The sequence below is a fragment of the Plasmodium berghei genome (genome assembly GCF_900002375.2).
Source record: "Plasmodium berghei ANKA genome assembly, chromosome: 10".
NCBI lineage: Eukaryota > Apicomplexa > Aconoidasida > Haemosporida > Plasmodiidae > Plasmodium > Plasmodium berghei.
Window position 1 is genome coordinate 528,746 of NC_036168.2, and position 19,520 is coordinate 548,265.

A 19,520-nucleotide genomic window follows, 5' to 3' on the forward strand; every position below is an offset into this window, starting at 1 on the left:
CTCTTAATTTATACACTACTTTTATACGTAAATGTAAAATTAGAAGATTTTACTTTTATTTCCTTCACACATTATATATATATATATATATATATAATTATATACATAAGAATGATGTATAATTAAAATTTTTTTAATTTCACAGTAAATATAATAAAAATAAAAAATAACAAAAAATGCAAATAAAAATATACAAAATGTTAACATACTTGCAGATATGTGCCCATTTTAGAAAAATATTGTACGTAAATGGGTTAAATTAAATTTATTAACAAAAATAAAATTGCAATTTTTTGAACAATATGTATTATATATATTTAGTATATTTTCTTTTTGTTATGCTTTTTTTTTGTGCAACACTTCTCATTTTTCTATTTTAAAAACTCCTGAATAAAATTAATATTATATATACTACGTATCTTTTATTGCCATATATACATTTTTATTGGCCATATTACGTTTTATTTTGTATATTTTTTTTTATTTATATATTTTGTTTACCCGTTATTTCCCCAAGCATTGTATATAATAAATTATGTTTATCGTGTTATTTATTTTTCTTACAATTTTCAAGAAATTGTACGCTCATAAATAAATATATATATATAATACTATAAATTACACATACTATAATATATTATTACTTGTATTTATATGCATAATTTATATTTATACATTATTTTAACTTTTTTATCAAAAGTTTGTATGCAAATATTCCAGTATATTTATTTTATTATTTTTTTTTTTTTACGTAATTTTATAATTTTCATTTTTGTTCCTAAAGTATTTACTATTTAAAAAACTGTTAAGTTCTATAAGTGAACAAAATTTTTTTTAAACGTTATTAAATGAAAAAGTAAAAAAAAAAAATAGTTTATGGGATACTTAATCATATAATAATATATACACAAAAAAATACACATTGCCAACCTTCGAAAGAATAATAATATTTAAAGTTTTAATAGGAACAATATTAATATTGACAACAGTGTATAGTATGCATTATTCACATTCAATAAAATTGTATGTTCATGATTTGAGCATATATAAGCAAAATGCTTCATGAGGATAAACTATATTATACACTCTTTTTAATTTATCAAGTTAATTTTAAAATTAAAAAACAAAACCAAATATAATAATAATGATAGAAAACAGAATGTGGGCATTTATAATTGTGCAAACGCTAAAGATGGAAAATTAAAGGAGAATGAAAATTTTGCTTCTTCATTATTTACTAACTAAAAAAAATATGATTGCAGCTATTTATTTTAATAGCAGTTATTACTAATATTTCTACATTTATTAATATTACTCCTAAGAAAACTGTTAGAGCTATTTTTACAATTATCCTGATAGTTGACACAATTCTAAAATTGCATAAAAAATTAAATAAACAATTTTATCCTTGTTATTTTGTTTAAAGCACAATAAGTGACACACATTTTTAAGCAAACGGCTATTATATAGAGGGTTATTTATGAAATAGTAATTAAAATATATTGTGTGCGTATTTTTAAAACAATAATAATATGCGAATAAAAAATATAAATTATTTTTAAAATCGACAAAATATAAAATTTGTCCGATTACATAAATTTAAGCACACATACATACATATATGTATTTATACTACATGATTATTCAAAGATATAGACATTCATATATCCATGCATATTAGTTGATAAATAATAAATTAATGTAAAGTATACTTGTGCAAGAAAAATGAAAGAAGTATATTACCCCTTACCGAAAGAAGGCGATACTACATATATAAAAAATGCAAGGATAGATGGTTGTATGCAAGATGATGGATTAAATGATTATATAAAGGGCGCAAATCATTATGTGTTTCGTGAAATATACTTGTTAAGAAATATATATATTAAGAAACATATTATATTGTATTTTTTGAGGAATATTTTAAATATTAGCAAATTAAATAACTCAAAATTTGAATTAACTAATATATCAAGAGATAAAAATTTAAAAAAAATATTATCGGAATATTCTTTTCTGATTTATAATTATTCAAAAATGTATAAAAATGATAAAGAATTGTTAAATTTCTATATTAATTGTTACAATATATATAATAATATAATATGTATAAACAATGCCAAATCTTATATTAACATTAGCATACACAAAAACAGTGATAGAAATCATTTTAATTCAAACAATATGCCAAATAAAGATTGTGATAATAATATTATAAATTATAGTGATTATACTTTTTATCATAAGCCTTATTTTGCATTTTCAAGGAAAATAGAAATAAATAATAAGAAGAAAATTTCATTTTTATTTGTAAATAAATGTAAATTTTACGTTTTATGCATTTCTTCGAATTTTAATAAAAAAAATGATACTGATTATTTGCAAGGAGTATGCAACCTTTTAGATAAACATAGTAAATTACAAAACATATCAGAATTATATATATGTAAAGATAAATCATATAATTTTTTATACATGAATATATTAGAAGATTACCAAACCGATATAATAAAACTGTTAGAAATAATTTTATTCTCTGTTTCTAGTATAGTATCGAATTTTCTTAATGCCATAACAAATTTATTAAAAGTTATAATAATAAAAGCAACTATAATTATGTATTATTTTTCTATTTTAAATTACAAGGGATCGAATTTATTCATTACTTATAATTGCTCTAATATGAGCACAAAGGATAAAGACCTTTTTATATCTTTATTTTGTTATAGTCATAATAAAAACTACTTCAAAAACAATTGCAAAACGCTAAATGATTCTTATAATAACGATTTGCAAGTTTCTGATAAAATATTGCTATATTCTGAAAATAATTTTTTTAATACCTCACTCTTCATTGCTAATAATTTAATCAAATTGATAAAAAAAAATTATCATTATAATTTTTTTTTCGACATATTGCATTCCTCTAATTTTTGGAAATACACAGAAAAAATAAACAAAAATTACAGCAACAAATTCGATAGATGCAATAGTTGGAATAAAAGAAAAAATATGATTAATTATTTTTCCAGTAAATATTATAATAGTGTGCTTCAAAAAAATGGTTGTATACAATTGCCTTTTTTATTTTTCTATTATTATAATATATTAAATAAAATTATTAATATATTAAAGACACATATATTAGAAAATTTATCATACTATGATTGGAATAATAACAGTAATTATAATGTCATATCTTATATCAGTATTTATCGAATTTTTTTGTGTGCTAATATAGATAACGGGATAAAGAAATATTTATGTTTAATCTTGAAAATTTTCAATGCATATAATAATATGAGATTAACTATTATAGAATATTTCAAGAATATTGAGATTTCCATTAATGTGCTAAAATATAGTTATAGTTACAATAATTCTAGAATGCGAATAAATATTAATTCGACATCAATAATACCGATCAAAGCAATATTCAAAAAATTAAAATTTTTGTTAATAACCATATTTACTATTGCTAATTATGTTAAAGTAAACATGATGATTCATTTTTGTAATTATTTTATAAATTATTCAAGATTATTTGTTTCGTTTTTGTTTTTGTTCTTATTTTTGTATGAATATATTATTATTCATAGATTCAAATATATTTCTATACACAAAAATAAACCAAACAATCGAGAATTTAATATTAATACTTGCAATAATAACATATATGAACACATCCGATATAATACTGAGCAAATTTGTATTTGTGATAATATTATAAATAAAGATAATATGTCATTATTTTTCCCTTTTGTAAATAATTTAATAATAATTTTATTTTTTTTATTATTAAACAAATTGAATGAAGAAAAAAGCAAGACAATAATAACTAATGCAATGTTGAGTTATTTACATTTTATTTATTCACATTTTAATCAGGATATTAATTATGTTAATAATAGTTTTAGAAATGAAATCAAAAATATTTTATTTTATTTCTATCATAAATTTGTTAATATAATTAGTATAAAAAATGAGGATAAAATAAAAAAACAAACTTATTTAGGATGCGCCATAATATTAGAAAATTATTATATATATATTAAATTAACTTATTTTTTTTGTGTAATCATATATTTATTTTTATCATCCTTTGTTTTGTATACTTTAATTTTAATTTCAATCAAAATAAACCTAAATAAGTATAATTATCCCCTTCACATATATTTATATATATATATGTGTATTTTCCAAAATGAAGATAAAACAGAGAAGAATGACAAACAAAAAAAAAATTATATCATTTTAACTTATCATTTTTTTGTTCATTCAGTTATTTATATATTTCACAAATACAGAAAATTTATTATTCAAGCCATTGTTAACAATTGTATGAACAAATCAAAATCATATTTTAACGTTGGAAAAATATATAACATAAAAAATTATTTATTGATTCAAAATTATAAAATTTATTTTATTATTCAAACATTTTTGGAACATTTCCATTGTTTCATTGTAGCAATGGCCTCTTTGTGTACAACGGCTAATTTCGTTTCACCTCTCAAACCGAAAAAAAAAATCAAAACGAAAAATATGAAAAAAAATAATAAAATTTCAAAAGCAAATAAACATATCATAATCAATCACACCCCTATTGATATGCTTAAACAAAATCCAAATATATCTACACTTAATAAATTGCAATTATTTCCCCATAAAATGCTAAATTTAGCAAATGTCAATATAAATTATAATAATAAAAATGATTCTAATTCCATTAATACAAACCGAAATGTTCATTCGTCTATGGATAGCAACGAAACTAACAACGAATTGAGTAACAATGAGGTTGGACAGAATGATGCGAATAATGAAACGAGTAATAATGAAATTGGACAAAATGATACAAATAACGAGCCTAGTAATAGTGAAGCTGGAAACGCAACCAATGGGGTTGGAAAAGATGGCCAAGGGGAAGGGGAAGGAGAAGAAGATGATGATGGTGATGATGATAAAAAAAAGGAAGATGATTTAAATGGTGAAATATGTGATAATATTATGGTAGATAATAAAACCGATAAAGTTAAAAAAGGAAGAAAAAAAAAATTAAATGATAAAAGTCGAATAATAAATAAAGTTGGATTGGGAAGGAAGGGAAGAAGAAGATTGGATTTAATAAATAATAGAGATGAAAATAATATGGGATTAAAAAATTATTATAATTCTAATTATATAAATGAGATAAATAATCAAAATTTTATACAAAATAATAATATTGATGAAATAAATGTACACGATAATATTAATAATACTAATATAAAAACTGTTAATTATTCTAGTAAGGTGGGAAAGGATATAGTCAATCAATTACCTAATCAATTAAACAGTAATTTTAATATATACCAAAATAATCGAATTAATATGCAATTTCCACCAAATTATATTAATCAAAATAATTTAAATATGAACAATATTATTGGTGTAAAACAAATTCCTTCAAATATAAATAATATCAATGGTAATTTTAGAAATAACATAATTAAAAATAGTTATAATCAGATTAATAGAAATATCGCAAATCCTATTAATCATCAAATTAATGCTAATAACAATATTCCAAATTATAATGTCTATATGGCTCTTCAAAAAGGAGGAATGTCTAATAATATTATTGGAAATTCGATTAATAAAGTTAATTATCGCATGAACAATTCAGTAAACTATAATAATATATATTCTAACATAAACAATTCTAATCAATTTTCAAATGTTAATAATCCTAAAATAAATAATATGAACATATATGTAGACCATTTTAATAAAAAAAATAATTTAAATATTCCTTTAGGAACTAACAACAATCCTTCTCTTTTACCAACTCAAATAAATAGCCAATTAGGAAATAATATAACAAATAAACCAGATTCTGCTCAATTAATTAGCCCAATGAACAAACTTATGAATGATCAAACACATGGTCATATAGACAACCAAATGTTAAATCCCAAACAAATGAATTTTATGAATAATCATAATATATCTACTTTAAATAATTTTAATAACAATGTATCGAATATGATAAGTAATAACTACATTAATCAAAATCCATACAAACCTATCTCTATAGGGTCCAATACATATAGTGGAGTTAACAAAAACAAAATGAATGAAAATATAATTATAAACAATAGCAACAATATATATATGAATAATGTTTTATTACGTGATAAAGTTATAGAAAATAATAAAATTGCAAATAACAATAATATGTCTAATATTGCTATAAATACCGATACAAGAAGGAATAATTTATTAGGTTTAAATATGATAAACAATAATAATGATGCAAATGTTATTAACAACGAACCAACTGAAATGAATGGAATGAAAACTGGAATCGATAAATATTCAAATATATCCAATAATATCAATAACACAAATCAGATAAGAAAAAACGGAAGTAGAAGCAGCAGTTGTAGTAGCGTTAATAATGAGATAGTAAATGAAAAGCCAACCAATATAAATCCAAATATAATGGGATCAATGATTTATATGAATAATAGAAATATAAAAAATGAGCAAATGGAAAAAATGATAATATATGATAATATGGGAATAAAAAATGAAGAAAATCAATCTACTGATATACATAATCGAAATATAGTTGGTAATATTTCTAGTAATATATTTTATGGATATAATAATAATATTCTTATTCATCCATATTTCAATAACACGCGTGTAACAACTATGAGGAATCGAGTTTCTTTTGGGGAAAATAATAACAGAAATGTTGATATGTATGATTCTGAACAAATGAGCAAAGGAAACATTTTAAATAATAATTACATAACTAATATGGAATCATATAATGATTATAATTTTCACAAAAACAAACATATAAATACTGCAAATAATACAAATTTAAAAAAAAAAAAAAAAAATGATATGAAAAAAAAAAAAGACGAAGAAATGGCTAATAATCAGAATTTAAGAACTGTAAAAATGAATTGGAATAAATTTGATAATATATTTAGAAAAATTAATTTAAAAAATAATTATGACCACATTATAAATACTGAGGAAGAAGATAAAATAAATGATTTAACCGATTTAGAAAAAGAAAATTCTAAAGTCGAAAATATCAATAATAATATTATTGATTCTATAGGTATAAATATAGATGCCCAATTAAATATTAATTTTCATAAATTCTTAAAAGAATATGATGATATATTAAAAAAATTAAACTTAATAAAATTGAATGATAAGGCAAGCTTTAAAAATCAAAGTTATACTGAAATATATGAAAACATATTTTTAACAATAGAAAGCTATTTAAACATATCTAATTTACAATATAAAAACAATTTTGTTCATACAAATTTTTACAAAAACTGTATTAAATATTTAGATAAAATAAAACCAGAAGAAAGTGAAAAAAATGCAAACACAGTTAAAGGATCCAAAGAACGAAACATAAACAATTCTAACGAAAAAAATAACAATAATGATGAAGAAAATTGTATTAATAAAAAAAAATCAAACTTTTTCGAAAGTATTTCTTTGAGTGCTGATAATAGTACTGTTTTAAGAAACTTGTTAAAAAAAATTAAAGACATTGAACAAATTGAAAATAATCAAGATATTTCGTTAGGAAAAAATAACAAAATTGAATCAACAAAAGGAAAAAGTAACATAACTGAATTTGACCTTTTTAATCAAAAAAGAATTCAGCTTAAACTTCATGAAAATGAGAATGAACCTGATATCGAAATTTCTAATATTTTAATTAATAATATAGATAATAAAAATTCGATACATAATAATGTGTCAAACTTTTCTGGAATTAATAATTTTTGTTTAAATGAAAATAATCAATCTATTATGGATGGTAAAAAAACAGTTATGGATGAAAAAAATATAGCATATCAGAATTTATTCATAGAAAATATTTTATCAAAAAAATATAGAACATTTTCTATCAATGAATTCATTAATGTGAAATTAAATGATAACTTATGTGAATTAATTAGAATTTATAAAAAAAATTTATGTTATAATATTAAAAAAAGTTTTAAAAAAAATATAAATTATATAAAAATTTATCGATGGCTTAGATCTAATGTAAAAAATAAATACATCAAAAAAAATAATAAATTAAAAAATAATCGATTAATCAAAAAAAGAAAAAAAAAAATTATCAAACAGTTTAAGGAATATATTCATAGTGAAATGTATTCTGGAAAAAATTATGCGAATTTATTTGAAGGTATTTATAAAATCCCAAATATTCAAAGAATAAAAATAAATAACAATCAAATCGATCCTAATAAAATTGGTGTGGGGGATGATATATCCCTTCTTCCTTTTAACACAGGAAAGACAAAAAAAGGTGTAAATAGTTCTCCAAATATTAACAACTTTATTGAAGCATCTAAATTAGATGCAGAGAATAACACAAATGATGGAAATTTATTGTTATCTGGAAAAGAGGAAATGACAGACTCCAAAATTGTTTCTAATTTTTTAATAAAAAAAGCGAAAAATGAAAAACAAGAAACAAAAAAAAATAGAAAAAATAATAAAATCACTTGTAAATTGAAATCGAGTTTGGAAAAAAAACAAAATGAAAATGTTAATATATATATTCAAAAAGAAATAAAAAAAAAAAATCCCCAAAATTCAAAAATAAATTATTGCAGAAACTTATCTATTCATGCATATATAGACAAAATGTATAATAAGAGAAATATAAAACGAATAAAAAAATATAAAAAAAATATTAATATGAAATATAAATCAAATGCAATCATTGATTTAGGAAATAAAATTGTATGGGTTTCTTTCGAATTTAATAATTTAAATTCTTTAAAAAATATAAAAAACTATTTATTTGAAACTATCTCATTAACAAACATTCAAAATAAAAACCATTCAGAAAATGAATTAAATAATTTTATTATTAATGAAATGGAAAAATATAAAAATGTAAAAATCAAGTTTTATAAGCTTTTATCATACTTTGATTTTATGTTTCTAAAAAATCGATTAAATTTTGTCAAAGTCCAATATAAAAAAAAAACTCATAACTCATTTCCTATAATCAAAAATGATTCTATAAAAAAAGAAAAGCATATCTTTAGTTTAATAAATTATAAAAAAACAAGTATAGATGATAATAATTCCATGATTATTAAGAATCAGCAAAATGAAAATCAAAATAACAATCATATTACTAAAGAAATTATTTTAAATAACGGACCAAATGAAAACGATAAAATTTCTTCGATTGATAATATCACTGAATCTAATTTAAGCAATCTAGAAAATAACAATGTTCAACAAAAAAATGAGAAAATTGAAAATAATTCTAAAATATTTAATAAAAAAGATATGCTGAAAAAAAATTTACAAGAATATATAGAATTGTTTCCAATTATTGACAAAAAAAAACTTAACTCATATATTAATTTGAATTTAAATATAGATAATAATGATATTGAAAATATATCAAATAAATTTAATGGTGAAAATATTTTTGGAGAATCGAATTTAAATTTTATTACAAAATATTTAAATAAAAATATGAAAATGGAAAGTGCTGATTTATGCAAAGTACCCCTTGAAAAATCAAATGAAAAAGATGATTCTTATGATCATTATGAAAATAGATTCAAACATTTTATAAATAACGAAAACATTATTTATAATAATTCAATGCTTATTGATAATTGTATATGGTCTAATAATCCAATTCTTTTTAATATTTTTGAAAAATATTATTTATTAGTTAAAATGCAAAAATATATATTACAATATAAAAAATGCTTAAAAAATAATATTAAAATGGATTTATGTTCAGAATCAAATTTAGATTTACATTCAAGTTCTACATCTGACAATGTTAAAACTATAAAACGATTATCTAAAGGTAAAAATAATAAAGGAGAAAATTTATCAAATTTATTATTTCGAAATAATCAAAAATTCGAGTTTGATATTGATAATAATTTTATCAAAACACAACTTGATTATACTGGTACAAATTATGTTGATGTAAGAAAACGAAGAATATCAAAAGGGGGCTCCTTATTAATTGATTTAAAAGAAAAAGTTGATACATCTAATTGTTCAGAAAAAATGGAAGATCCAGATCAAACAGGTTCTATTCATAATTTGGTAAATAACGAACTGATTAACAATCTTGATAGTCTAAATCGTAAAGAAAGCAATAACATTGAACAAGATAAACAAATAACAGATGCAGATTCTAATACGTTAATTCAAGATGAAAAAAAAATAATAGATAATCAAGAAAACGCACTAAAACAAAATAAAGAAAACGATGATAATAACATAGATGCCAATGAAACTTTAGATAATATAAAAGTAAATGCAAATAATAAAAATGAAAATCATGATCAAGAAGCTATTAAAAGTTCTAATATTATTAATGAGCAAAAAGAAAAAACAAATATTAATGCCGAATTTTATACCACATTTAGAGGCTTAGAAAGTTCGCATGTAAAAAATATAATTAATGAATTTGATAATAAAGAAACACAATATGAAGAATACAATAACATTGATATAATAAACACAAAAGGAAGAAGAAATGAATTTATGAGAAGTAATAGACAAGATAATATTAGAAAAAATATTTTAATAAATACTAAAATTAAAAAAGAAGAAGCTTTTAATGGAATAAATGAAAATAATGTAGAAGTATCAGAAAAAAAAAGGCGTGGAAGAAAAAAAGGAAAAAAACGAGGTAGGAAAAAGGGTGTTAAAAATAAAAGTAAATTATTTATAAATGAAATGAATCAATCAAATTTTAATAATAACAAACAAACAAATTTTAATGGAAATTTCACATCTTATGATAATTATAAAAATAATTCATTGTCACATATGTCTAAAGAACAGATTAATCAATTAGAAGCACAGAATGAAAATGATATATTAGATTCTGATATAGTACCAATAGATAAAGATATCATAATAGATTTATTATGTGAAGAAGATGAATTAATAGAAAGTTATATTAAACATTCTAGATTTGTAGATAAAAATTTAGTGTGTTTATTAATTAATATGAATAATGTACAGAAAAAATTAAGTTTTATATGTAACGAATTGTTAAAAAAAATAATAAATGAAAATAAAATGCCCCCCAAAATATCAGAAAATACTAAAAAATGTGAAGAAATAACTTATAAATATATTATGTTTGAAAGATGGAATCAGCTTAGATACTCTCTTTTTTATAATATTTTTTTGATAAATAATAATATTGGAGCTTCATATGAAAATATTAACACATATAATAATTCTAATATAAATTCTATAAATGCTTATAATAAATATTTCATAAATTCTATTTTTGATTTACATAAATTTGCTACTAAATATAAAAAACACAAATACCCACCTTTTGAATATAGCATTTTTTTTAAACACACAAATTTTAAAAATATTCAATCTATAACATATGAAAGTGATGATAATAAAAGTGAGCCATATCCAACAAATTATTCTAATAAAAATATTAAAACTTATAAAGATGAAATAAATCTATTTGTTAATGATAAAGATAAATTTTGTGGATTTTCAAACACAACAGATTTAAATATTACTCCAATATTTTATCATTGTTGTATTTGTTTTAATGATGATTATAATAGTATGCAGTTTTTTGATGAAGAAGATAATGTACAAAATGCTTCTCAAAATGATTCAAATAAAAATGTTAAATCTATTTCTGGGTTTGATAATAATAATAATCATAATGCTATAAAGGAAAATAAAGAAGTTAAAAAAGAAGAACATATAAAAAATAATATAAAAAATTCGATAAATACAAATGATACTAAGATAAAAGATAAAGCACTTTTAGATGAAAATAAAACAAAAAATATAAATATTAGTGGAAAAAATTGTAAAGAAAATATTTTAGAAATTGAAAATAATATAAAAAGTTGTAAAAATATTATGTTAAAATGTTATAGATGTTATATGCATGCTCATAAATATTGTTATATTTCAATCAAAAAAAATGAAGATAATAATAGTATATCTATTTTACAAAATAATAATATTTCGAATCCTAATGAATGGTTATGTCAAAGATGTGAATTTGAAAAAAAAACTTTAGGAACAAATTATTTATATTTATTTGATAGTAGCATTAAATGCTATATATGTTTAGAAAGAGGGGGTGCATTTTGTCAAATTCAAGATCACATTTTTATTCACATTTTTTGTGCTATATTTTGTGTTCCAGATTTATTAGTAAATAATAATATTAACATGCAAAATTTTTATGAATATATTAAATTAAATAGTTTGCATTTAAATCAAGAAATTTATTCTTTAGTCCAGAAGAAATACAAAGTTAAAAGATTAAAAATTAAAAAAATAATAGAGCCCACAGTAGAAGAACATCTAATAGATTCTATTCAAAGTAGTCAAACTAATTTGGAAAATAATTATAATACAAAAGAAACTAAATTATTAAATAAAACTGAAATGTCTGATTATGGCCAATCTTTAATTCAAACTGATGATAAAACAAATGAAATAATCATACAAAATGATGAAAAAGAAAATAATTCTCAAAATAACAATATAATAAATGCAAATAAAAAAGGTAAAAAAAAAAAACAAGATATTAATAATTCAAATAAAAGAACAAGAAAAATATATGAATTTTTTTCTTTTATAAAAAAAGATAAAGAAACAAAATTAAATCAAGGTGAAGAAGATAATGACAATTTAAAAAAAAAAAAAAAAAAAACATCTGAAAGTAGCGATGATGGAAACATAAAAAAAGACGACTTAAAAGATTCTAAAAACATGAAATGTAAAGATGAAAACTTGGGTTCTTATTTGGAAGATGAATCTCATATGTCTTCAGATTATCTTTCATCATCTTTATCAGAAATGTCATTTTTTTCTAAATTTTCTTTAAAAGAAGATAATACAGATGATCAAGAAATAGAAGAAAAAAAAAAAAAAAATTATAATACAATGAAAAAAAAAATAATAAAAGGACCATATATTTTAAACGGATATGAACACGAAACAACAAGATGTAATGTTTGTTTAAAAACACAAGGAATTTTAATGAAATGCTTCAATATGGATTGTGAAAAATATATGCACCCATTGTGTGCATTTATGTGTGGATTACATATTAAATGTAAAAATTCAAATAAAAAATTTTTAAATTTCCAAAATAAAATCGATTATTGTTTTCCTCGAATATTTTTTTTTATTAGATGTATTAATCATTCAGTTAAAAAATGTGGGGTTGTAAACATTTATGAAGAATTAATTAAAAGAAGACGGAAATATCTAAATAGAGATTTATATCCAAATATATATGAAAATATTAAAAAAGAAAGAAAACAAAAAAATTCATTAAAATTAAAAATTCGAAATAATAACTTGGCAACATCTAATAATAATAATAATAAAAATGACGTGTTTGAAGTTTTAGCATATAATTTTAATTATTTATATCCTTATCAATATAGCTTTTTTCTTTTGCCAAATATCTATTATATAAAAAATGATATCTGCTCTGTTTGCTTTACAAAAAATAAAAAAAAAGAATTATTATATTGCAAATACTGTAATGTTTGTGTACATAAAACATGTTATTTAGTCGATACTTCATATATTGAATATTTTTATTATAAAAAAAAAAAAAAAATTCACACATTTCTTGTTCATAGTAAAGAACAAAAAGTTAAGCATTTATTATTCAAAATTAAGGATAAAAAAAGAAATATTATTAACATGTTAAAAAACAAAGATTCACAATCCATTGAAGATCAAATTTCTATTTCTCAAAATGGAGAAGCAAATGATGAAAATAATACAAATGGAAAAAATGAAGATATATGCCAAAAAATAGACAAAGAAACAACTATAAAAAATTCGAATACTTTTAAAGAATTATTACAAAATGAAATAAATAGCTGTTTAAACACAGCTAGCCATTTTAATGATATTGAATGTGTGAAAATGATAAAAAAATTTAATAAAAAATCAAACTCATTTAATTATTTAAAAAAAGAAGAAGAAAAATTATTAACAGATTTAGAAGATGTAGAAGAACATAAATTATTTATTTGTGATATTTGTGCAAATAATTATAACTATGAAAATGCTAATTGCATATTATGTAGTAGAAAAGGTGGAGCTATCAAAATAGTTAAAATAAATGATTATATAAAAACTGATAAAAATAAAAATAAGAAAAATAATTTTTTAAAACATGAAAAAAATTCAGTTTTTATTCATATGCAATGTGCTTTATATTCTCCACAAATTATTATACACGATATATCAGAAGAATATTATCAATTATATAATTATGACAATTTAGCAAATAAGGAACAATTTGTGAATAAACAAAAAAAAGCGGTACATTCTGATTCGGAAATTTTACAATTAAATAAAGAAAGTTATTATGATAAAAAACAAAAGATGTTAAATGAATTTTTTTATAAACAATATACATATACAAATCTTAAAAAATCAGATAAAACTAATTCTTTAAATATAAAAAAAAATAGTTCGATAGGTGCCCCAAGAGGAAGACCACCATTAAATAATACATCTATAGAACCCATATCAGAAAATATTAAAGTTACATCTAAAAATAATAGTTACGAAAATAAATTTAATAAAATGGAGTTGGGAAAATCAGGTCTATTTGATTCCCCCATAAATGTAGAAAATAAAAATAAAGATGATGAAGAAAATGAAGAAAATGAAGAAGATGAAAACGAATATGATGAAAAAATAAAAAGAAGAAAAAAAACTAATGAAACAGATTCTTTAAATAAAATAGAAAAAAAACAAAATGATCTTAAAATTACAAATTTTGATCAAATCGATGAACAAGTTATTCAAATAAAAAACAATAACACTATTATTCATAGTCAACCAATTTTAACGAAATATAATATCATAAATCAAAAAGAACCTGTACAAACAACTGAAAAAAGGCGAGGACGAATGCGAAAATCGCAATCTGTGAATAACAATAAAAAGGAAGTACAATCAATAGAGCAAATAAAAAGAGAATCAGATTACAAAATATATTCTATAAATAATGGATTTGGTGAAATAGTTAAAAGCGATAATATTAATTTTAAGATAAACAATTTAAATGACAATAATAATAATACATCTATGATATTAGATGGAATAACTTATAATAATAGAATAAATAATAATTGTTATTATAATTTAAACAAAAAAAAAAAAAAATATAAAATAATAATAAAAGATCAATTAAAAAGATACTTAAATAAAAATACATGTTATATATGTAATATGACTTATGGATATACACATAAATGTATAGAAAGTTCATGTAATAATTATTTTCATATTTCTTGTGCCAAAATACATAATTTTTTTTTCGAATATGATTATAATTTTTTAAAAGCACATCCTAATATCACAAATTTAGATATAACAAAAATTCCCAATTCAATTATATTTTGTGAAGTTCATTCTAAAAATCGAAGAAAAGCAAAACCATCTATCCAACTTTTTTCAAAATTACGATCTTTTCTTGAACTTGCTAATATTGTTGTAAATCAAATTAAAAAAAAAGAAGAAATAAAATATAATTGGATACAAAATTATTTTGAACAAGGAAAGATAGAAATGCAATCATCTAATTATAAATATAATAACAATATTGAAGATAAAAATACAAAACTTTTAACAATTACTGATGATCTTAATTATTGTGAAAATAACATAAATGATAATAATTTTAACTATAAATATGAAGTTAATTGGGAAAATAATTATACAAATTTGAATAATAAGGATGAAAATATTCTTAATTCCTCTATTAACGATCAATTTAACTCTGAAATTTCAAAAAAAGAATATAACAAAAATTATTTTATTAAAAAAAATATTATGAACGATCTTGATATTATTGCTGATCAGCTCAAAAGCGATGAAAGTAATTTATTTGATGATAACGAAAGTGATATAAATGATAGTGATTATACTGAAGAAATGGATAATAAAAATAAAGATCTTAATAATAATGATGATTCCTCAAGTATGGATGATTTTAAAGATGACAACAATTCGGAATAAAATATAATTATATTTTAAAAACCTTATAAAAATATATTTTTTATTCAAATTATTTTATAAATAAAATTAATTAAAATTTATTCATATTGAATTATATTTTTTTGATAATATTGTGCATTAATTTTTTTTTTTGTGAAAATTTTTACTAAAAAAATGTTAAGGCATTTTAATGTCTAACAATTGCTATACAAAATATAAAATAAAAAAAAACATTAACACAATTTAAATTAAAAAAAATATTAATATATTTATTTATTACTTTTGTTAAAAACAATGGGACAATAAACAAAACAATGAAAAAGTATAAAAAAAATTAAAATACCACACAAGTGTGTATGTAGAAAGCTACAATACAATATTCATTAAGGAAAAAAAAAAAAAATACTAAAATATACTACAATTTTTATTTCACAAATCTATTCAACTTCTGTATCCTCATGACTATCTGACTCATCCTCATAGGCTTGTCGTGATGGTTGCCAAATGTGAAGAGAATTATCTTCGCTGATTGAAGAAATCATCTGTATTGTAAAAAAAAAAAAAAAAAATATATATATATATATATATATATATAATAAACTAATAGTGATCATAATAATATAGATTAAATGTCGACACAAATTTTATGCACTATTTTATACCATTGAATAAGATGAATTGAGAGAAAAATCTAACACATTCGAGGAATGTCCACCATGAATAAATATAAGCTCAGGTGGGCCATCTTGAGAATCCTCATAAGTTTGTTCTATTCCGATTTTATTTGTATCAAAAAAATAAATATATTTATCGCTAGATGATGATGATAATATTCCTGGCTGATGTTTATCCCATTGTAATTTTATTATATTTTCTTTTTGAGAAATAATTCGATGTAATGATTTATTAGTATAACGGATATCCCATAAATCAATTTCTTTATTTGTTCCACCTGTTGCAAATATATTCGTATTATGTGGATTAACATCAACTGCATTTAATGTATGATTTGTGACATTTATTGAGTTTACTGCATTTTTACTACGAATGTCATATATATGTAATTGGCCATCATCTGATACTGTTAATATATTCTGATCGCGCCAACAACAATCTTCTAATGGAATATTATTATTAAAAAATTTGATAACAGGATATATAATTCCTTTAGAAGAATTATTATTAACATTAACTAGCGATGAGTTTGTAATTGTATCAAGTTTTACACTAATGTTATCATTGGATATAGTACTGGAATTTATATCCCATATACATAAATAAGAATCATCTGCACACGATGATATTAATTTTGTTTCTTTATCCCATTTTAATCCCCATCCTTCACCTGAATGAGCTTTTAAAGTATAATCAAAATTACATGCATTATTATTCTTTAATTCAGTTTCATCATATTCATAATCATTTAAATTTAAAATGTGTATATTTCCATTGGATGAAAAACATGCTATAACATCTGTTTTTTCTGGATTACAACTTATTTTATTTATTTCACATTCATGATATATTTTTTTTTTTATTTTAAATTTATTATTTGTATCATTAAATGAGTTATGTCTAAAATCACAAATTTTATCGTAATAAAAATTTGATTGAGATAGCTCTTCGCTTGGTAAACTCACCTAACAAAGTGAAAAAAAAAAAAAAAAAAAATAGCTATTTGGCTAGCCATTATAAATAAAAAAAAAATATATTACATTGATACATATTTGTAGTTTTACTCAATTCGAATTATTTATTACTTCTAAAACGAGGATGTAGTTATTTTTCTCAGTGCTATACGTTCCTAGTATTAAATCTTGAGAATAATAATCCTGGTTTAGTCTACATGAAAAAAAAAGCAGATAATGAAAGGAATAAAAACAAGCAAACAAACAAACAATCAATTCGATTACACGTACGGGACTATATGTATTTACATGCACACATAAACATAGTTACATAGAAATACATTAGTGTGCATGTTATATTTCATACTTGTAAACGTTTGGCATCCATTCAACAAAGAGGGATGGCCATTCACAGCGATATATCATAATTACATTATAAAGTAAGATTGTGTTATATTGCCAATATTTTGAATTTTCTACATTGGCATTTATGTAATTGGATTGTGATTCGTCATTTTTATTATTTATATCATTAAAGTTGTTCAGGTTATTACCCTGTTTTTTCATTTTAACTTAATATTGTACATAAACATGTATATACTATTATATTTTATGCACCCAATAACGGTATTTTATGCTGCATAGAAAACCATCGACCTTCGATTTCATTCATGAAGATGTGCATATATTTATGTTATCTATATTTTGTTATATATATTTAAGACTTTTTTTCACATTATAATTATATGAGAATAATAAAAATAAATTTTATGAATATCATTTTTGTGTCGAATAATGTGTATATTATTATTTATACGATAATATTAATTATAATAACATTAGGCACAATTTTAATAAACCATTATTAATTAAGTATAAATGTGTATTAACAATTTATTAGCATTCTTGAAATAATATTTTAACATGTTTAGCATATTGATTATAATTTTAAAATTGTAACACTTGAAATGGTAATATTTAAAATAATATTAAGGATACGAATTGTTTTTTGTGTTTTTTTAAATATTTATACCCCAATAAAAATAAAAACCTTAAAAAATTACATTTAGAAAAATTTATTAAATGAGCTTCAAAGAAATATTTTTAAAATATAATTAGTTAAAGAAATTTATACAAATAACATGTGAAGAATATATACATACATTTAATAAATGTTAAGTTATAAAAATATATACACACAAAAATACGAATGTACGAACACGATATCATATATAAGATGAATGAAACGTTTATATTTTTTCAAAAAAAATTAAAAATAACCACAATCATTAGTTATTTTAATCATATATTAAACAATTATTTACATACATTTTTAACACGAAAAAATGAAAAAAACACATGAATTAATAATGGCTATTTTCCTATTTTGATTTTTTTTTGTTTTTGGAATTGTAAGGGATGGGGTGAGGATTTTAAAACACATTTCTTACAAAAAAACAATAAAATTTTATTTTTTTTCTCTAAATTATTATTAAAATATCATTAATTAGCTATAGTTCTATTTTACCATGGTTTTTGAATTTATTAATATTTTCTTTTTTGTGTAAGTTTTTTCAATTTCAATTATAACACCATTTGATAAGATCAAATTGTACAAATATATAACTATATTTTTTTTTCAAGTTTGTTTTATGTTTTGGGTAAAAAATTTATAATTTTGTTGGTGCATTCTAATTTAAAAAAATAACACATGAAACTTATAAAGTGTATAGAATATTTTCTTAAAATAAAAAAATAAAAACACACATAAAATAATTCATGTAGAACGCTTAATTAGAAAAAAAAAATAATATTCAC

The 19,520-nt window shown here is 20.5% G+C and overlaps 2 protein-coding genes across 2 annotated transcripts; one reads left to right on the top strand and one right to left on the bottom strand.

Annotated features, from left to right (window-relative positions):
- Nucleotides 1–1,725: 1,725 nt before the first annotated feature.
- PBANKA_1011500 (zinc finger protein, putative) lies at nucleotides 1,726–16,095 on the top strand (the record flags this gene model as incomplete). Its single annotated transcript, XM_034565193.1, has 1 exon — nucleotides 1,726–16,095. The coding sequence occupies one exon, from the start codon at nucleotides 1,726–1,728 to the stop codon at nucleotides 16,093–16,095; it is 14,370 nt and encodes a 4,789-aa protein (XP_034421914.1).
- A 416-nt stretch (nucleotides 16,096–16,511) lies between these two features.
- Nucleotides 16,512–18,269, bottom strand: PBANKA_1011600 (chromatin assembly factor 1 P55 subunit, putative; the record flags this gene model as incomplete). The annotated part of the gene is made up of 4 exons (XM_034565194.1): nucleotides 16,512–16,616; nucleotides 16,737–17,714; nucleotides 17,835–17,916; nucleotides 18,070–18,269. 4 exons carry the CDS (start codon nucleotides 18,267–18,269, stop codon nucleotides 16,512–16,514), a joined length of 1,365 nt encoding a protein of 454 aa, XP_034421915.1.
- Between the last annotated feature and the right edge of the window lie 1,251 nt (nucleotides 18,270–19,520).